The 17,487-nt window shown below is 41.0% G+C and overlaps 1 protein-coding gene across 1 annotated transcript in view; it reads right to left on the bottom strand.

Moving 5' to 3' along the window:
- The window catches only part of htr4 (5-hydroxytryptamine receptor 4), a 62,630-nt gene that overhangs the window by 40,279 nt on the left and 4,864 nt on the right, over positions 1 to 17,487 (bottom strand). The window contains exons 3-4 of the mRNA XM_076149250.1: positions 15,686 to 15,886; positions 2,187 to 2,340 (exon numbers count right to left, since the gene is read on the bottom strand). Of these exons, the coding sequence (XP_076005365.1) occupies positions 2,187 to 2,340; positions 15,686 to 15,886 (355 nt within the window). The remainder of the gene's footprint in view (positions 1 to 2,186; positions 2,341 to 15,685; positions 15,887 to 17,487) is intronic.

Raw genomic sequence — 17,487 nt, 5'->3', positions numbered from 1 at the left:
TTTACTAAGTGTGGTTTGTTTGCATTTTCCTTTGTGTGTTGAGTAAAAACAAATTTAGGTTGATCGTATAATACTGTTTTTCTTTGTTGTGAGTGTGATTGAAAAAGCTTAACAATCCATTCTTTTAAGAAACCGGAGTCTGTGATTTGAAAAATTAAATCTTCAACATCATGACGAAGTACAAGAGTGGGGACAGAGAGAGAGACATAGACTTCTTCAGGTACAAACTTACAGAATTTTTAAATTTCTATAATTAATAATGATGAATTATTGTGAACATTACCACCTTTATCTTATTTGTCATCAGATATTTACAATTTAAGCATTTTACCTGCCAGCAGAGCTTTAGCGAGAGATGACATTAACAGATTATGAAACAACATTTGGTATCTATTGCTGGGACTTGTAACAAACAAAAGTCTCAAAGTCAAATTTGCTAAGCATTACTACACTTAGACTGAACATTCTGCACTCTGCAGGGTGACACAGCCAACGTAGCTTTCAAGACAGAGCCCCAATGTATTTCTGTGCACAAGGAGAGGGTCCTCCAACCAATGACACCAAACCTAACCTATCTGAAACCTTACCTTAACCAGTGGTGATGAGTGGGTGGCAGGATGGTCACAGCAGTAAACTTAGGTTGGGGTTCTTGTGCTCATGCTCGGCGGGGGAAAGAAGTGGGCAGCGACACTACATGTCTTGAGCGAAAATATGGCTCATCTTCTCAGATCATGAGTTGAAACCCCATGAATATGCAGTAATAGGAAGGATTTTAACCCAATTTGTTCATTTAAAAATGTCTTGGTAGCTTTTCTGTATTTTTATGATCACACCACTCCTCATTATCATCACTTATACTTTATATCCTTACCACCTTCTGGTTTAAAATGGCTGCTTGTACATATTACACTACCTCTAAAGTGCTCTGTAATAATTGATATTGTTTAATTTTCCATGCAATCATAACATTTCCTCCCATGAGCCAGTCACTCTTCTATCCACATTAGAGGGTGACACGGGAGGGGATTTTGGGGGGCGATTGAACACAACACTTCTGTGGAGGGGGGGGGGGCGCGTCGAAATTTGCGCTGCGATTGAACGCAACACTTAGCAGCACCAGCTCAGCTCACGGACTAATCAAGTGAAGTTGGATAATTTCCCACAGCACGCCTGACGATCTCTCACGGCACACCGGTTGAAAAACATTGCTTTAGGCAATACATTGAATTTGATTTGATCTTCTCCCCATTCATTTTTTAGGTATCTTTGTGTGCTGCAGTTATGTTTAAAAAGATTTTTCCCCGAAATTAACTTGCACGTATGCCTCTTGAGACCACTCGTCCCTGACTCAGTGGCGTATTTGATAATTATTGAACACGTCTTACAAGCGTCATGCTGCGTGTTCATTGCGTCACACTCGACTCTCATGAAGTTAGGAACATTCTGTGACTTTACTTCCAGTGGTTTGAGCGTAACAGAAAGGTTGTTGTTGCGGACTTTCTGTTGCACTCATTTTTGATCTCATCAGTTACTCCGCTGGCACTTGCTCGCTCCATTGCTGTTTCACTCTGGCTTCTGGCGGAAAGCAGCGGCGGGGAGCACTGTTGGCTTCTGGGCCATGTAGTTCTTTTGACTTGCGTTACAGTGTAGGCTTAAAGGCAGCGCCTGTCCTGTATTGTTTTTGTTTTCTTCTTTCTCCTTCCTATTGGTTGGTTTCTTCCCAATCACGTGATTAATAGTTAAGTTGACTCCCGACCCGTGGGATTCCCGAAAAAATGTCAGCCTCTAATCCACATGAGGTAAACAGAACTCATTGGATAAACAAGACACCTGTTAAATCAATTTATCTGTTAAATTCTGATTAGCAGAACGAAATAGCTTGACTGCAGTGTCATCTACCTTTGTTTCAGTCTGTTTGATACATGGTTGTTGTTTCCATAGAAACATACAAATCAGTTTCTCTTTCGTGATACTCCTCAGAGAGCCTATTTCACGTGTATCTCAGCACTAATATACTTATTGCTTTATGTGTTTATGTAAAAGCTGTTTCGGTCGAACACACACAGACACAAACACATGCTCTCTCTCCCTCACAAAGCCTGGGGTTTTATCTTTACAAACTTTTCCCGTGGGCTCCACCTTGACACTTCTCCCCTTGTGTTCCCACAGATACACACAGTACTCACCACATGATCAATGCCAATACTATTCCAGCCCTGCATGATGGGCAGAAAGGAGATGAAAGTAGGAATGACCCAACAGCCACCAATCATCAGAGTCACTCGCATAGGGGTCATTTTGTTTCTGTAGACCAGAGGCTTGCAGCAGATAGCGTAGTACCTGCAGAGGATAGAAACAGGGTAATAATGGATGAATGAACTAGCTCAATAAAACAGAAGAGATAAGAAATTTTAAACAGGAACATGTCTCTCTTTTGGTCTGTTTGTTGGCACGAGAGCAGAATTTGTGCAAAATAAATAATCATCAAACAGATGAAGATTAAGAATCAAATGTCTCCCTCTCTCTTTCTTGCTGTTCGCCCCTGTTAATCACTCTCCTTTCCTGTCTTCCTCTCTCTTCATCTTCCAGGCTTTTATCTGCCTCTCTATTTTCTGTCTCTCATTCCCTGTCAATCTCCTTTAATCCTTTTCTCAAGTAAATTTCCTTTTATCTCATTCTCCTGTCTCTCTCTCTCTCATCTTGCCTGTTGTCTGTCAACTTCTCTGACTACCTTTGACTGAGAGCGCCTTTTATTGCCCTTTTCCCTGAGCATTCCTACACTTCCCAGGATGATATGAATGATCACTCATCACTCGGTAAATGCCAGATGTTGTCCCAGCCAGCTGGTTAAAACAACCCTGTCTCCTCATCGTAGGACGATTAAGCGGTACATTATTTGTTGGCTTTGGCTGCTGCATTGCTCCTGGGGATGCACCATCTAATAACTTGGCCTGTCTGACATTTATCTTTCATACAGCATTCTGTTTCTCAGGCAACATCAGCACTGGATCAGCCCTGCTGTTTGGTGCAGCTGATAGCATAACCTTTCCTTCTACAGCTGCCAAAACTACCATAAATAAAAAGTGAGTACAAGATGACTTACGGCGAAAACATTTAGCTTTCAAAGATTGACCACAAAATCACAAACATTCAAACTAAGAAAAAAAGCTGAAAAATAAAGAATGGTCTCTCTCTGCATTAATTAAATAAGAGAAGTAGTATATACATTAAAAACACATAAAGATCTACTACTACGTTTACAGTTAATGTGTATGTATGTTAATTCTCTAATGAAGCCAGGTAATGAGATTTAAAGTTTTTATCGTTATTTCTCAAGTCAATTCAATTTGTATAGCCCAATATCACATAGAGGTCTCATAGAGCTTTACAGGCCCACAACATCAGTGGAATTCCTGACCCAGCCCAAAGCTCTCTAGGAAGACTAGGAAACCTCCCGGGAAAAACTCAATGCAGGGGTAGGGAACCTCTGGCCCGTTTGGTCCGGCCCGTGACCCAGCCCAAAGCTCATTGTGAGACAATTTTGGCTCTTCGATGACGGCATATAAATAATTATACTGTGATCATAATCCCCCTGTCAGACGGGCAGACAACAGTTTTATGTTCAATCGCAGCGCTAATTTCAAAAATTGTTGTTTTTGCAGGAGAGTGATTGGCTAACCCAGGTTTAATTCAGGACTTAGACAGACTTTGTCCACTCTTGGTCAGTCAAAGGATGGGGCACATCATCTAATGCAGGGGTGTCAAGAAGTCCAAGAATAGATTCTCTCATATCTTAGTAAATTATTCTTTCACATAATCTCCGTCTGTGAATGGCTTTCCGCACCTTACAATCTTTAATTATATTTAATAAAAATTATATTTGCTCTACTCAGCAGTATCGTTATTGCTCTTTTAAGTTCATCTCCAGCTTGGTGCTTTTCAGTAAATGCTGCGTATTTGTTCTGAAAATGTAATTGAATTACATTGATTGTTGTTTGCTATTATTATTTCTCTATAATTTCTCTCCATATAGCAAGCACATTATTATTAATTATTATTATGTCTCTCCTGTATTGTTGGCAGTGAAAGCAGATGTATCTGTCCACGCAGAATTAAACTTTATGTTCCTCCAAGACTTTTTTGGGACTTATCCATGGCTAGTGAGTTAGTTCAGTTAATTTCTACACCGATGTCGATATGTATGTAAATCCAAAATAATTTCTAGATCTTGACAAGTTGATTTATAGTGTATTGTTATCATTGTTTATGTGTTATTATGTTTTTTCCTTAAGAAATTTCAGGTTGTTCATAATAGGGTAGAGGCAGTAGTCGAGTGGGTAGAGCTTCCGCTTAAGAACCGGAGTGTTGCCGGTTTGAGTCCCTGCCGAGGTGCCCCTGAGCAAGGCACCGAACCCTCAATTGCTCCCCCCTCTGCGAAGGGTGGTAATATAATGTAATGTAAGTCGCTTTGGATAAAAGCGTCTGCCAAATGATTGTAATGTAATAATATGTTTTGTAAATAGATAGTTCATTACAGGTGCAGCTCAACAGATCACAACATGGACATGAACATGGAAAAGTTAATCTATTTCAGTAGCTAAATTCAAAAAGTGAAACTCTCATATATTATAGATTCATTACACACAGTGAAATATTTCAAGCCTTTATTTGTTGTAAGTTTGATGATTATGGCTTACAGCTCATGGAAACCCCAAATTCAGTATCTCAGAAAATTGTAATATTGTGAAAAAGTATTATTCTATTATTCTATAATATTGTAGACTCACGGTGTCACAGTCTAATCAGCTAATTAACTCAAATCACCTGCAAAGGTTTCCTGAACCTTTAAATTGTCTCACAGTCTGGTTCATCAGGCAACGCAATCATGGGGAAGACTACCATATTCAAATTTATTGAGCTGCACCTGCAAATGTAAACATTTTGAATATGTACTTGTACTTCTTTGCACTAAAACAATCATCCTGTAAGATCTGTATGTACCCTATGTCATCATTGCAACTCCAATCTACTTGTACTCTACCTCAGGGTCTATGTATAAAGTTAAACAACAATAGTAGGGATAACACAACCTTCCTCTCTTCTCTCTATCTTTCTATCTCCTCTTTACCCTCTTTCTATATGAAAAAATGATCTCCAAAACATCCTACAACCGTAGCACAATGTCATGTACAATGTCTGCTTCAATAAAAACAAATTGCAAAAAAATAAAACAAAGGGGAAAGTTAGAGTTGCCCATTTACATTAAAGTTATTATGCTATGATGTACTGGTCCGGCACCACTTGAGTTTGACACCCCTGATCTAATCTCTCTCTCTTTCCTTTTTAAACCCTCAATATTATATGCTGTAAATCGAGTGACTATTTCTCTGACCTATCTCTGCCAGACCCCTGCCCGCCACCTCCTCCCACCCTGCCATTTTCTTTTTTGGATTCTGGAAGACCTTTGCTGCCTTTTCTGGACATTGCTTGTAAAGAAGGTTTGTCAGCTCCATGGTGAGGTTTATTTTTATCTTCATATAAAATCTCCTTTCAACCACTTAATTTCAGATTTTCAGGATTTTTCTTCTTTTGCTTGTCCATGTTCTCTAGTCAGTGTGAAACATGCAGGACATTACCTGGACCTGAATGTCCCTCTCCGCCAGCTCATTACCTCATCAATTTATTCAAGACTTAAAGCTTTTCCCGTGTCTTGCGTGATGTTTGAGGTTTCTGTATCCCTTTATCGGTATAGAGCCTTTAGCCATCTGGTTCACCTGATTGCTCAATGGTTGGATGGATTTTTAATCTAATTTTAATCAATCAGTCTGGCCATCCTCAATCTACTCAAACAACAGCTGATGAGGCTAAAAATCTGGCCAGACTGAAAATTAGTCAACGACTGCCAAGTAAGGTTAAATTTGGGCCAAAGTCTGTTTCTCACAAACATCTTCCGAAGAACCTCTTATGTACCTCATACAGAACTGCTGCAGGGTCTGTTTCATGCTTTTGGATTGACACTGAAACATAAAAAAAGGAAGGTTTGTGATTAAATATAATTTGAGGTGGCTGTGTATTCTGTGCGTGGTCTGCGTGTAGAATGGCAATAAAAAAGGTCAAGAAACCTGTTTCTGTTTGAGTTACCAGCACAGCATTGCTGAAAGCTTGCAACTTGGCTGTTAAAGTGCTGATGTAAGGGTTTAAATGACACATTCACACACACAAATGCATTCAGGCACACACACACTACCCTCAATGGTGAGCACATACCTTGGCGCATTCTTGCCTTAATCCTTACATACAACACAATACAAACAAAGCAGAAAATCATTGAATATATGCACAATCACATACACACACACCTGGTCACAAACACACACACTAATAATAATAATTCACTAACCTGAATGAAGATTAGAAGCATACAAAGCATGGTTAAATGGTGGCATGTCCTTACCCAGTTCCCTTTTGATCTATTTGATCTATTCTCTGTTTATTTCTGACATTTGTTTTCCACCGTTATTTATATTGGAGCTGCTTTCTGAGAACAGCCAAACCGAAAGCACATACTTGTGTTCCACAGTCACTCACTGCCGTGGGGCACTGTCTATTACACAAGCAGCGTCATTTTGACATGCATTCTCTCTCTCTCACACTGGATCTCACTCGCTCTCAGTCTCGCACACACACACACACACACACACACACACACACACACACACCACACACACACACACACACACACACACACACACACACACACACTCACACACAGATGCACACACATGGAGAATCTGATCATGACTTCAAGAAACCTGTAACTTCTAAAACTTCAAGAGAGCCAAAAAATAATTTCTGACATCAAAAGTCTACCTGGTCCCCTCATCTGATTATTTTTGGTTTAGGTGTTAAATTGCCGTGAGTCAGATGGGGTGCCGAAGATGGCAATATGAGGGGAGGGTTGAACCCTCCCAAACCCCACCGATTCCCAATATGGTGGACAATGTGTTGAAGTAACCGGACCAGTAGTTGTGGAGCCTGGGGCAGAGAAAAAACATGTGGCTTAGGTTACAGTGAGGCTTTGAACATCTATTACATTTGTCCTCTATGTCTGTGTATATTTCGGCCAATCTGGATTCAAAAAAATGGACCCTGTGTACAACCAGTCTATGTCTAGATGGAGTTCAAGCTCAGTCTCCCAGGCAGCCACTGTTTTAGAATTAGATAGGTCCCCGAGGTCCAGAATACGGCTATTATCTCAGAGATTGTCACACCTAGTGGTGTCTTGAACGTTAGCAGGTCTTCCCACATGAGTTGAGGGGGAGGGGAAGGGAAGTTTTGGAAATTGCTGCAGGCAAAGTGTCTGATTTGGAAGTACTTAAATAATTGGTTAGCAGATAGTCTACTGTATATTGGGTTGACAGATTGGAGAAGCTGTTAAAACTGCCACCGGAGTACAGATCAAGGAAACATTGTATGCCTTTGTGGTGCCATGCTGAGAAGGAAGAGTCCAAGAATGAGGGGGGGGAAATGTGGTTGTTGCGGACTGGACCAAGGGGGGATGCGTTTGCGTTTTAAGTTTAAGTGTTTCCTGAATTGGTACCAAATCATTAGAGCAGGGGTGGGGAACCTTTTTCCTATCGCAGGCCATTTTGATGTTGTCAGCAGCCCTCAGGGGCCATACCAAATTATCGAACAAAAGTTAGACAACAAGACGGGCCGGATCACGGGCCGGGCAGGCCGAATCGCGGGGAGGGCGGCCTGGATCGCCAGATAGGGTGTGCCGAATTGCGGCCGCTCAGGCCGGACCGGCTCGCAGGCCAGATCAAACGGAGGTTAAGGTTAGAAAGGTTAGAGTTGTTTATAAGAAAATAATCTTTCCTGGAGTAGGAATTGTGTACCTGGGAGAAGAGTGAGAACTTTTTGACCGAAGGAATGCAAACTCCAGGGGTCGATCACAGTTCGAGTTGAAACAAGAAATCCCAAACTCCCAGACCGTTCTGCTTCCCAGAACGGTCTGGGAGTTTGTGATTTCTTGTTTCAACTCTGTTATCGATTGGGTATTCATTGTTTGGATTAGCGTCGCCAGCTGATCTATGCGATCTCCATCTGCGGGTTGCACATCAGTCTCCGGGGAGGGAGACTCTCAAGTCGGGGCAGCCGGGGCCGAAGCGGCAGTCCTTGCCGGAGTCACGGTGGTGAGTTTCAGCTGGGGCTTTTGACCTTTCTGGGCTTTTTTCGGGCTCATATTCTGGCTCATATTGTTTACTTTACTAACGACCTACTAGTGCAGAATTTGTTGGGGAATCTTCGGGCAAGTGATGCATCGGTTAAAACTGGTAAAAAGAAACACTGATACAAAGCATTTTGGATGAGATACTGCGGGAGACTCTCAAGCAAGCGTCCTACTCCATCGGTTGCTCAATAGCGCCCCTCATCTGATTCTTCAATGTCACAATGTCACCACGGTAAATTAGCGCCACAGCAAGCCTGGTCTAGAGCAGCATATGTGAAGCACCGCCTCTTCACAAATCACCATGTTTAGATAATAGTGTCAAAGCTATTAGCAAAAACTGCTCAAATAATGCTTACTCTACAATACAGTCTACATTACTGATCACAGGTGATCTTCAATCAACAAGATACAATAATGACACTGAAGACAACTTCTATTTTGCAAATTAAGTCAAACCTAATCCAGCTTTATTTCAAGTGCAATTCACATGAATGGCTCAGTACAGTTTACATCCTAAAAAATAGGACACTGCACACACACACAAGCCCCTCTGACCAGAATTACACATCTCCATGTGACCGTATCATCTTGTTCCTATAGACTTGTCTTTGCAGACAATCCCCCTTTTTATGGGAGCGATTTGATTTGGCAAACAAGACTGTTGAGCTTCTTTGGTAGTAAATGCTCCTGGTCCTGCTCAAACTGCAGATCAAACAACGGCTGATAAGGGTGAAATCTGACATCCCCCCCCCCACCTCCATTTGGGCATCTGTGAACACTGTAGTCACACCAGGGTCCGAACCAAAACAACCAGTCTCTAGGTACATTTGCAGTGTTTGCAGTGAAGATGCAGCTGACACAATACACCTATACAACTCACTTGCTGTTCTGTATACACTATGAGGAAGAGTTTGTGGTGAACTGGAATTGTTGGAGGTGAACATGTATGCCTCAATCAGAGCACATTTTTTCCTACAGAGGTCTCTTGGTAAAGTATGTTTTCTGATGTGTCATTGTGATCATTTTGAGTCCCTTGATGCCTGCTCAAAATGACAATAGCAAGCAAGGACACATACCACTGATAAAATGCCATGTGTGTTCCATGTTATTTAGTGTCATGTCATTTTCGGCAGTAGCTCAGTCCGCTAAGTGCACGGCTGGGAACCAGAGTGTCGCCGGTTCGAGTCCCCATGTGGACCAAGTAATCAGACTGGTAGCTGGTGAGTTGCCAGTTTGCCTCCAGAGCACTGCCGAGGTGCACGTGAGCAAGGCACCGAACCCCCAACTGCTCCATGGGCACCGTATAATGGCTCCACCCCCTCTGTAATGCATGTGTTTGTGTGTGTGTGATAAGACAAATTTCAATTGCATGCAATTTGCTGTGAATTGAATGCCAAATGCCAAGTAATAAGTTATATTAAAATCTTTTCTTTTTGTGACTGTATTTTGATTTATTCTCCATCACCTATATGGCTCTTCGAAGTGGTGTTTGGATGTGTTGTGGCTCTATGAGCTGGACTGGTTAACCACTCCTGATATATTCAATTCAAAGCTTCACACACCAAAGCTATGGTGTCAATACAATCAGTGCCTGTTTTACATTTATTAACCACTTGATGGCACAGTAGAGCAAATGAACCGATGTGAAGCTTCTTGCCCGTGTGTCCAGCAATTGGATGGAAAGCTTCAACGCTTCATCTCGCCATCACTATTTGAACCCCTTTGCCGACTCGTGTATTTGGATCCAGTGTTTTTTGTGCCATGGTCCCTGACATTTAGTTATTCTGGCATTACTCACCTCACCGACATTTCTAACCAATAAGCAGAGTGAGCGTTCTCACTATATGGCTAGCATGCAACATAAATAAGGAGATTTCTTATTCTTACTAAACCTGCAGTATTATGTAGTCTATTCCTAGCCTAAACGCAAGATGCAGGACTTCCATAATGTTTTGGTTGAGTAAAGGTTTTCTCCGAGGCCTGTGCTATTATGAGAAGGTCATCGCTCAGTTTGCTCTTTGAGTGAAAATGCAATATATGCCTTGGATTGAATGAGTCTGCTGAGCTGTTCTCAGCCCTTTGTCCCACACAGTGGCTCTGCCTGCCCTCCCCCTCTCCTGTCTCTCTATAGCTTCCTGCTGTTTGCCTCTTGAGTAAATGACTTTGCATCACAGATGGTTTTTCATAGCAGCTGTCGATAATCATACATTTCTGATAAAAATCAAAAAAATGTATTCCATGTCTACAATGTTTCTTGATATGGATGTTTTATTTACTGAAATCATCGATTTATTGACATGATCAGACGCAGTATTTTAAAAGATAATATTCATCTTGCTTTAATAACCAACAGAGTTGAAAATCTATTTTTAGACCTTTCAATTATGAAAAAAGTTATTCAAACGTAATTCAAGTATAATTGTATATTGTGAATATTAATGACTTGGCTTTAATTTTTTTCTGCATTCAAGCTCTTTCCATTTTCATACTACCTTCATCTATCTAACTATCTATTTTCCGTCCATGTCAATTCTGCACTGAATGCCATTGTGTTCAGCATCTTTTTGGTATTTTTAGTCTCCATTCATTTCCATCCCTTCCACCCTTCAGCATCATCAACTTACAGTGGATGAATGACACATTATCCTGCAGCTGTTCACTTGTATTATATCATCTCTTCTATCTCTCTCTGTGTTTTCCTCCATTTCCTCTCTTTTCACTATTATACTTCACTTACATTAATTTTTTTCTATCATATTCTATAACATAGTCTCTCAGCCACGCAGAAATATACAATATCACTTTCTTGCCCCGTCCATCCATTCTTTCCTTAGTCATTCTGGCAGTCAGCAATGCATGTAATACATTTTGACCATCAGTACTAAATCTGGAACATTCACAGGAAGTGCAGTACATCTTCATTAAGCAGGCAATACCTAAGACTCAAAAGAAAATTGCACCTGAAAAAAAAAACTGCAGCTTTACACTGAATAAACCCTTCTCAAACTGTTCACCACAAGAAGTTGTTCTTGGGTATTGTGTGCGTTGATGTCAGTTTGTGTGCAAATCTAAGCTTTATTTTTTAAGTTAAAATAATTTCTAGCAGATTCATTCAGAGTAGAGCAAATCTCCAGCTCTGCCCTACTCTGTAAGTGGTAAAGCATTACTTTTGTGGCACTCCACAAAAAGCTTTATGGAGCTACATCCACCTAGGGGGGCAGTGGCATTCATGCCCGTAGGAAGGAACTTCCCCTGGCTAAGGACAGTTCAAATTGCCCAGTGCTGCAATGCTACTTAGTGGATGCAGTCTGGTTTATTGTCTATATATCAGGCTACATATTTTATTATTATTAGATCTTTATCTATGAATCGGTTTTATTTTACATTCATTATTAACACTTAGGCCTAGTTTAGTCTTAGTTACTAGGTCCAGGATTGGTTAAACAGGATATTAGGGCTGTTATTCACCAGTAGAGAAAGTGTCATCCGTGTCTAGTCCATAGAGCCCAGTATGTCCCACTTGACTCATCTAAGCCAAAACAGGACCAGAGGGGTAGGGCCATCCTATTTAAGTAAACTACTGTGTTCAGTTGAAGTGAGGGAAACCTCATTCATAATGTGATGCGATGATTAGATGAGACCCCCATCTTTCAGAGTTATCACCGACTTCCCTCTTACCAATTGAGCTGAGGAGTGCTAGGCAAGGGCAGAGGGTAGGATCCCCACATGGACACTGGGATGAGGTATGCAAGACAACATTAATATGCCCAAACTCTGGAGTACACCAGTGCTGGTTGGCTGAAGTTGATTCTTGAAATTGATACCGATCAATTTAGATTTATGGCCCACCATTTCAGAGTGTCTTATATCTGTTCAATCAACTAAATTATATCCTTTTCAACATACAATATATTTCATTTTGGCTAACACAGACAGCTAGACTTATCCCTCATCACAAATGCAGACTTCTGGTCTCACATCTGCAATAATATCTTGGGCTAAAAAATGTCTAAAATGGTGTATGTGCTGTTACCACAGAACAGAAAACTCATCGAACAATACCTGGCACAGTGCAGCGGTCAAATACACTGGCAGAGAGTCTGTGAAGACAAAACATATCATATTATTTTGGACCACAGCCGGCCAAGGATCACAGGTGGGGCAGGCCCAATGTTGCTGTGGTCTTGCCCTGAGCTGTTCTGTACCTATCACATGCTGCTATGCACTTCAAACACATACTGTAGGTCCTCAGGGACAAACAGGGTTTGAGTTGTGGATGGCATGTAGGAATCTGGCCTTCCAGCTCCTTGCCCGGATATGCAGTTGTTGGGTTGGGTGACATGCATGGCCAGCTGGGGTGGCAGGGAGGTTGCTCGATTTGTCTGGTTGTGGTAGCTGTCTGGGCTGTTGGCGCAGTAAATATCTGGTTGCATTGGCATGTGCGTGTGCTCACAGAGCTGGTTTGTAAGAAACTGATAAATGTAAATGAAACACAGATTTTGGAGATTCTTTTGTTGCTGCTCGACTTCCTGCTCTCCCCAACTGAGGAATCAGACAGTCTCCAGCCAGTCCGTCTATGTCCCTTCTTATATCAGTGTCCAGAAACAAGATACAAGACAACCAAAGAAACAAGAAAAAAACAAAACATGTATTCGTTCCCACAGAATAAACACTATGCAATAAAGCTGAAAATACTATTTGGTAACAAAACCAAGACAGAAAAAACTGCCAGCAACTTCACTTATAGAGAGTAAAGGTGATGTAATTTTACAGTGAAGTAGAAACTATGTTAAGTAATGTTCTCCATGGGAAGTGTCATTGATGTTTCCAATCTTCTCCCTTCAGGGGGTTGTACCTTACTTCCAACTGTAGTGTAAGAGAAGGACCTAATGGCTGAGCTTTTGTCCATTTTCAGGCACATAATCGTTGGGTTTTGCTTGGCATAATCTGGACGTCTTCCGCAGTTAACCAAGCTGAATTAGTGTTGCTTTTGAAAGCATAAACAGCAGTAAAGGGTTGAGCTGCTGATTAAAGTTAATTTCGTTTCCCATCCCTCTAACCCTGAGCCCATCAACAGTCAAAGCAAAAAATGGCCAAAGTTATCTGGAGGCTTATTCTTTCATCTACTGCACCACAGAGCAGACAAGGGACAGGTTTTTCATAGCATGCTCAAATCCTTAATTTCTCACTCCTTAGCCATCTGCATTTGCACAATTTTTCTTCTTCAGATTAATCAAAAAATGTTGACCTGATTCCATCCTGCTATCATACTCCAACCCCCAACGCCACCAACTTCCAAAAATCTATACATTGAAATTCACAACAGGAAGCTGCTTGGTAGAATTTAGATCTAACTTCAGTGGTCACTTTAATAGATTTAAAAATCTTACCAAAGATGAGAAACAAGCTAGAAAAATGAAAGTTTGAAGAGACAATGCGAAATGTATAGTCAGAAATAATTTACATACATGCTGATATTACCACATCATTCATACTGCTTCACTCTCTTGCTGCAAACCACAATTCTACCACAAAACCATCATATCATTGTATGATCTAACAAGAAAAAGTGTGGATAAACTGCCAAATCCCAGGGAAACAACATACTTGTAAGGATTTGACGCTGTTCGACTTCCTCCCTTGTGTTTTCCCCCTACTTTTTTTCTGTCTGTGTGTGTCTGCCTTCGCCTGGCTGGGCGTGGCTACCCGGTTCCTGTTTCTTGCCAATCCACTGCACACCTGTGATCCATCAGCTCCAATAAATCTATTGATGGAAACTTTGAAGAGTGATTTCAATAAACACTCTTTTAGACTGTGCCTGCACTTAGGGTCTGGCTGCAATTCATTTTTAAATGTTTGGTTGCGGTTATGTCTCCCCTCTGTTCAATAAATTCATCTTTCGACATCAAAACTTCAGCCAAGCTCATACCAGGGCTTCAGGAATGGTGACTCTGCAGTTCCAACGAGTAATGCCTTGTTTGGTCAATCAGCTTTCTCCTTTGAAGAGGTATTGTAATTGAATTGCCTAACTTTTTAATAGAACATTTAATGCTGGCTGAAACATAATCAAATCTGTGCTCAATGAAATGTACAGGTACAATGACTAGTATAAAACTGGAGGCACTTTATCACATTTTACTTGTAAGTCTACTCAAAAGCATAACATATCAAATAAATCCATCAAATATGGAATAAAGAATGGTGGATACCAGCTAACTTTGTTAGCGTTAGAGTGTGCTGCCCAGAAATGGAGTTAAGCGGCTGTGCATCTCAATTCTGCCTGTGCAAAACTTTCCTTACAGAACATTTAAATTATTTCATTATTGTGCCCCACTGTGACACCATCTCTGAATCAGGCACAGGAGGGATCATGCCCAAAGACACTGGCATGAGTTGGCAGGATGGCACCACCCTTGTTCGTCATCGCTTCTGATGACAAACACTGAACACAGTGGGTCATTAAAGCAAGTAACTGAGGAGAACATATTCACTAGGGAAAGGAGGCCATAGCAGTCATTGCCTGAATATTGACTAGGTAATGAATGCTGTACTGTTCCAGCTCCTCCTTCATGACTGTTGCTTCATGAGTTGTGCAGCTTTGGTTTGTCTAATGCTGAATAATCCAGAACCTTTTGCAATAAAAGCATATGTACACACATAAAATGGACTTCACATGTCACTCTATCATAGGACATGGACACCTCTAAACCACATCCATTTTAATGCTGTCAGTTCAATTGTCACTGGACATATTTTGCTACCACTGGCAAAGTTGAGTGTGGGAGGAGAGCCAGGACATGTGCTTTCCACCAGAGCTTGATCCTGGGGCCGCTCTTGCTCAAACTCAATTATCTCTATTGCTTATCTTAGCAGGTCGATGACACACAGATATACTCTCTCTCTGCAGATGATTAGGATCTGACTGAGTCATGTCTACATCATCAGCAATCATGGGATATAAAACAATTCTGAGTCCAATTAAAATGGATGAAAGTAAAACAGAGATAATTCTCTCCTATAACAAGAATAGACTTGGAGAAATTCTGACAATAAAAGGGTCTGATCTATCTATCTATCTATCTATCCATCCATCCAACCATGAGATCTCTGATACAATTGTACAATATATAACAACATAATGTGTCCTGGAATATTTAAATTAAGTAAATATTCCCTTACCAATAGATATAGTCAAATTGGTTTGTCTGAACCATCTGACGTTAACATTACAATGTTGATGATGTGGCAGAATTTGAAATGCCTAATGAGAAATTACAGATTGTTGGGTTTGGGTTTGTCATGTAAAAAGTGTAGAAGTTGTGATGAATGGGGAAAAAATTGCAAAAATTGCCACAGCAAAATCAGTGATTTTGATGCACAAAAATCACAAAAAAAGTGAAATCCTGGGGGGAATTGATCAATACACCATCAAACACCAGTGCTCTGTCTCACCTGTCTAATGCGATGCAGCACAGGTGTAGTATGGATGCAGTGGTCAGCAGGACATCCAGTGAGGTCCGAACCAAGCAGAATGTTTCCCCATAGATCCAGTGCTGGTGGACCAGCTCGATGGCACCAAACGGCATGACTAGAACCGACACCAGCAGGTCGGCAAACGCCAGAGACACAATGAAATAGTTGGTCTTGATTTTCCTGTAGAAGAGATCAAAAGTTGCTTGTGTAGCCCAAGAAGTTTGAATATAAATTGTCTTAGTAATACTTAATGTGTCAACAATCTACTTCTTCTCTTGGTATCAATTAGTCTAAATGAATGTGTGTTTTGTAATGAGTGTGAATTGTTAGCAGGGTTATAAATTGCTTATATTGTAATGTTTTGGTTATGTGATTGTTTTGCATTTGTGTTAATCAGTGTTATTATGTAACAGAAAGAGAAAGAGAGGAAGCAAGATACAAAGAGACAGCGAACAAGACGGAGAGAGGGAATGAGTCCAAGCGAGAGTGAATGAAAGTAAGAAAAAGGAAGAGAGGGAGAGAAAGTGAGACAGAAACCATGACCCTTTTTTGGGATGTTCAAACACATGCACACGCACACACGCACACAAACGTACACAGTACAAATACAGTCTTTCTCTTTACCTCACTTTCACCCACACATGCACAAGAACATTCTTTCAGCCTCAGTCTCTATCTCTCAGACACTCACACACTCACACACACACACACACACACACACACATACGTGCCTCAGTGCAGGACATTAATAGACTGTTCAGACACAGTATAACAGTCAGTGAGCAGGATGTGAAATTAGTCAGTCAGTCATTTTGCCTTTCTGTCAGAGTCAAAACTTGGGTAGCCTAAAACGGGCGAGTATTTTAAACATCCATGGAAGGAATGCACCAACATTGATAATGAATTAGTAGGAGCTTCAACCACCACAATCAGATGAACATATGCAACTTTTCTACACAATGACGCAGCAGTGGAGAGGTTTGAAGAACATTGGAAAAGGAAGAACATTGTGGACTGATAATGGAGTGTAACGCCCATTAATCTGATTACTAAAATGGGGAGATTCCTTGCATGGCATCTGCTGTTGTTGCTGTGTCTGGAAGTGAAGTTTTGGTACATGCACTATTGGCGTCTCTTGCTGTCTTGAGTGCAATAATATTCAGGATACTTGAAGTTGGGTGGGAACCACAAATTCAGGGAAGGAATCACACATTCCTTCAGCATGAAGTATGTCCTAATATAGTACCAAACATTCAGACAGAAGCTTTAATTCTATGGTTTAGAATTGTTAAGCACAGAATTATCCTTGCAGACCTAAAGCTTGTAAACATTTTATTGTGCATGCCATCTTGCAGCAACATGCAGATGGAAACCTTTATATGAAAATTGATTATCCTGATGCAATGTTCAGGGGTGACAATCTCTTTTACAGAATAGCCACTATAAGAAGCCCTGGTTGCACTCACAGACCCACAAAGCAGGCGGACCAGCACAATAGATGGTCAGCCATCAAATCAGCAGCCTTTTATCCATTCTATGTGCAGTGTGGACAATCTGCAATCTATAAATAGCATCAGTAGAAGCGGAGGGCTGTAAGTGTTTTCTATCTGCCTCTCACTAACCCAAACAGCAGCCAGTTACTGCTGGAACTATACACCTGTCTGCTCAATCCTCCTCTCCGCATGTTGCACACTTAAATCACACTAAATCACAACGTACTGTACAGTACACACACACACACACACACACACGCGCATGAATGCTGACAACAAAATAACACA

Source organism: Genypterus blacodes, unplaced genomic scaffold, assembly GCF_046128005.1.
Source record: "Genypterus blacodes isolate CSIRO-AG114 ecotype Tasmania unplaced genomic scaffold, CSIRO-AGI_Gbla_v1 ptg000044l_1, whole genome shotgun sequence".
NCBI classification, from domain to species: domain Eukaryota; kingdom Metazoa; phylum Chordata; class Actinopteri; order Ophidiiformes; family Ophidiidae; genus Genypterus; species Genypterus blacodes.
This window is presented reverse-complemented; position numbering and strand designations above follow the sequence as displayed.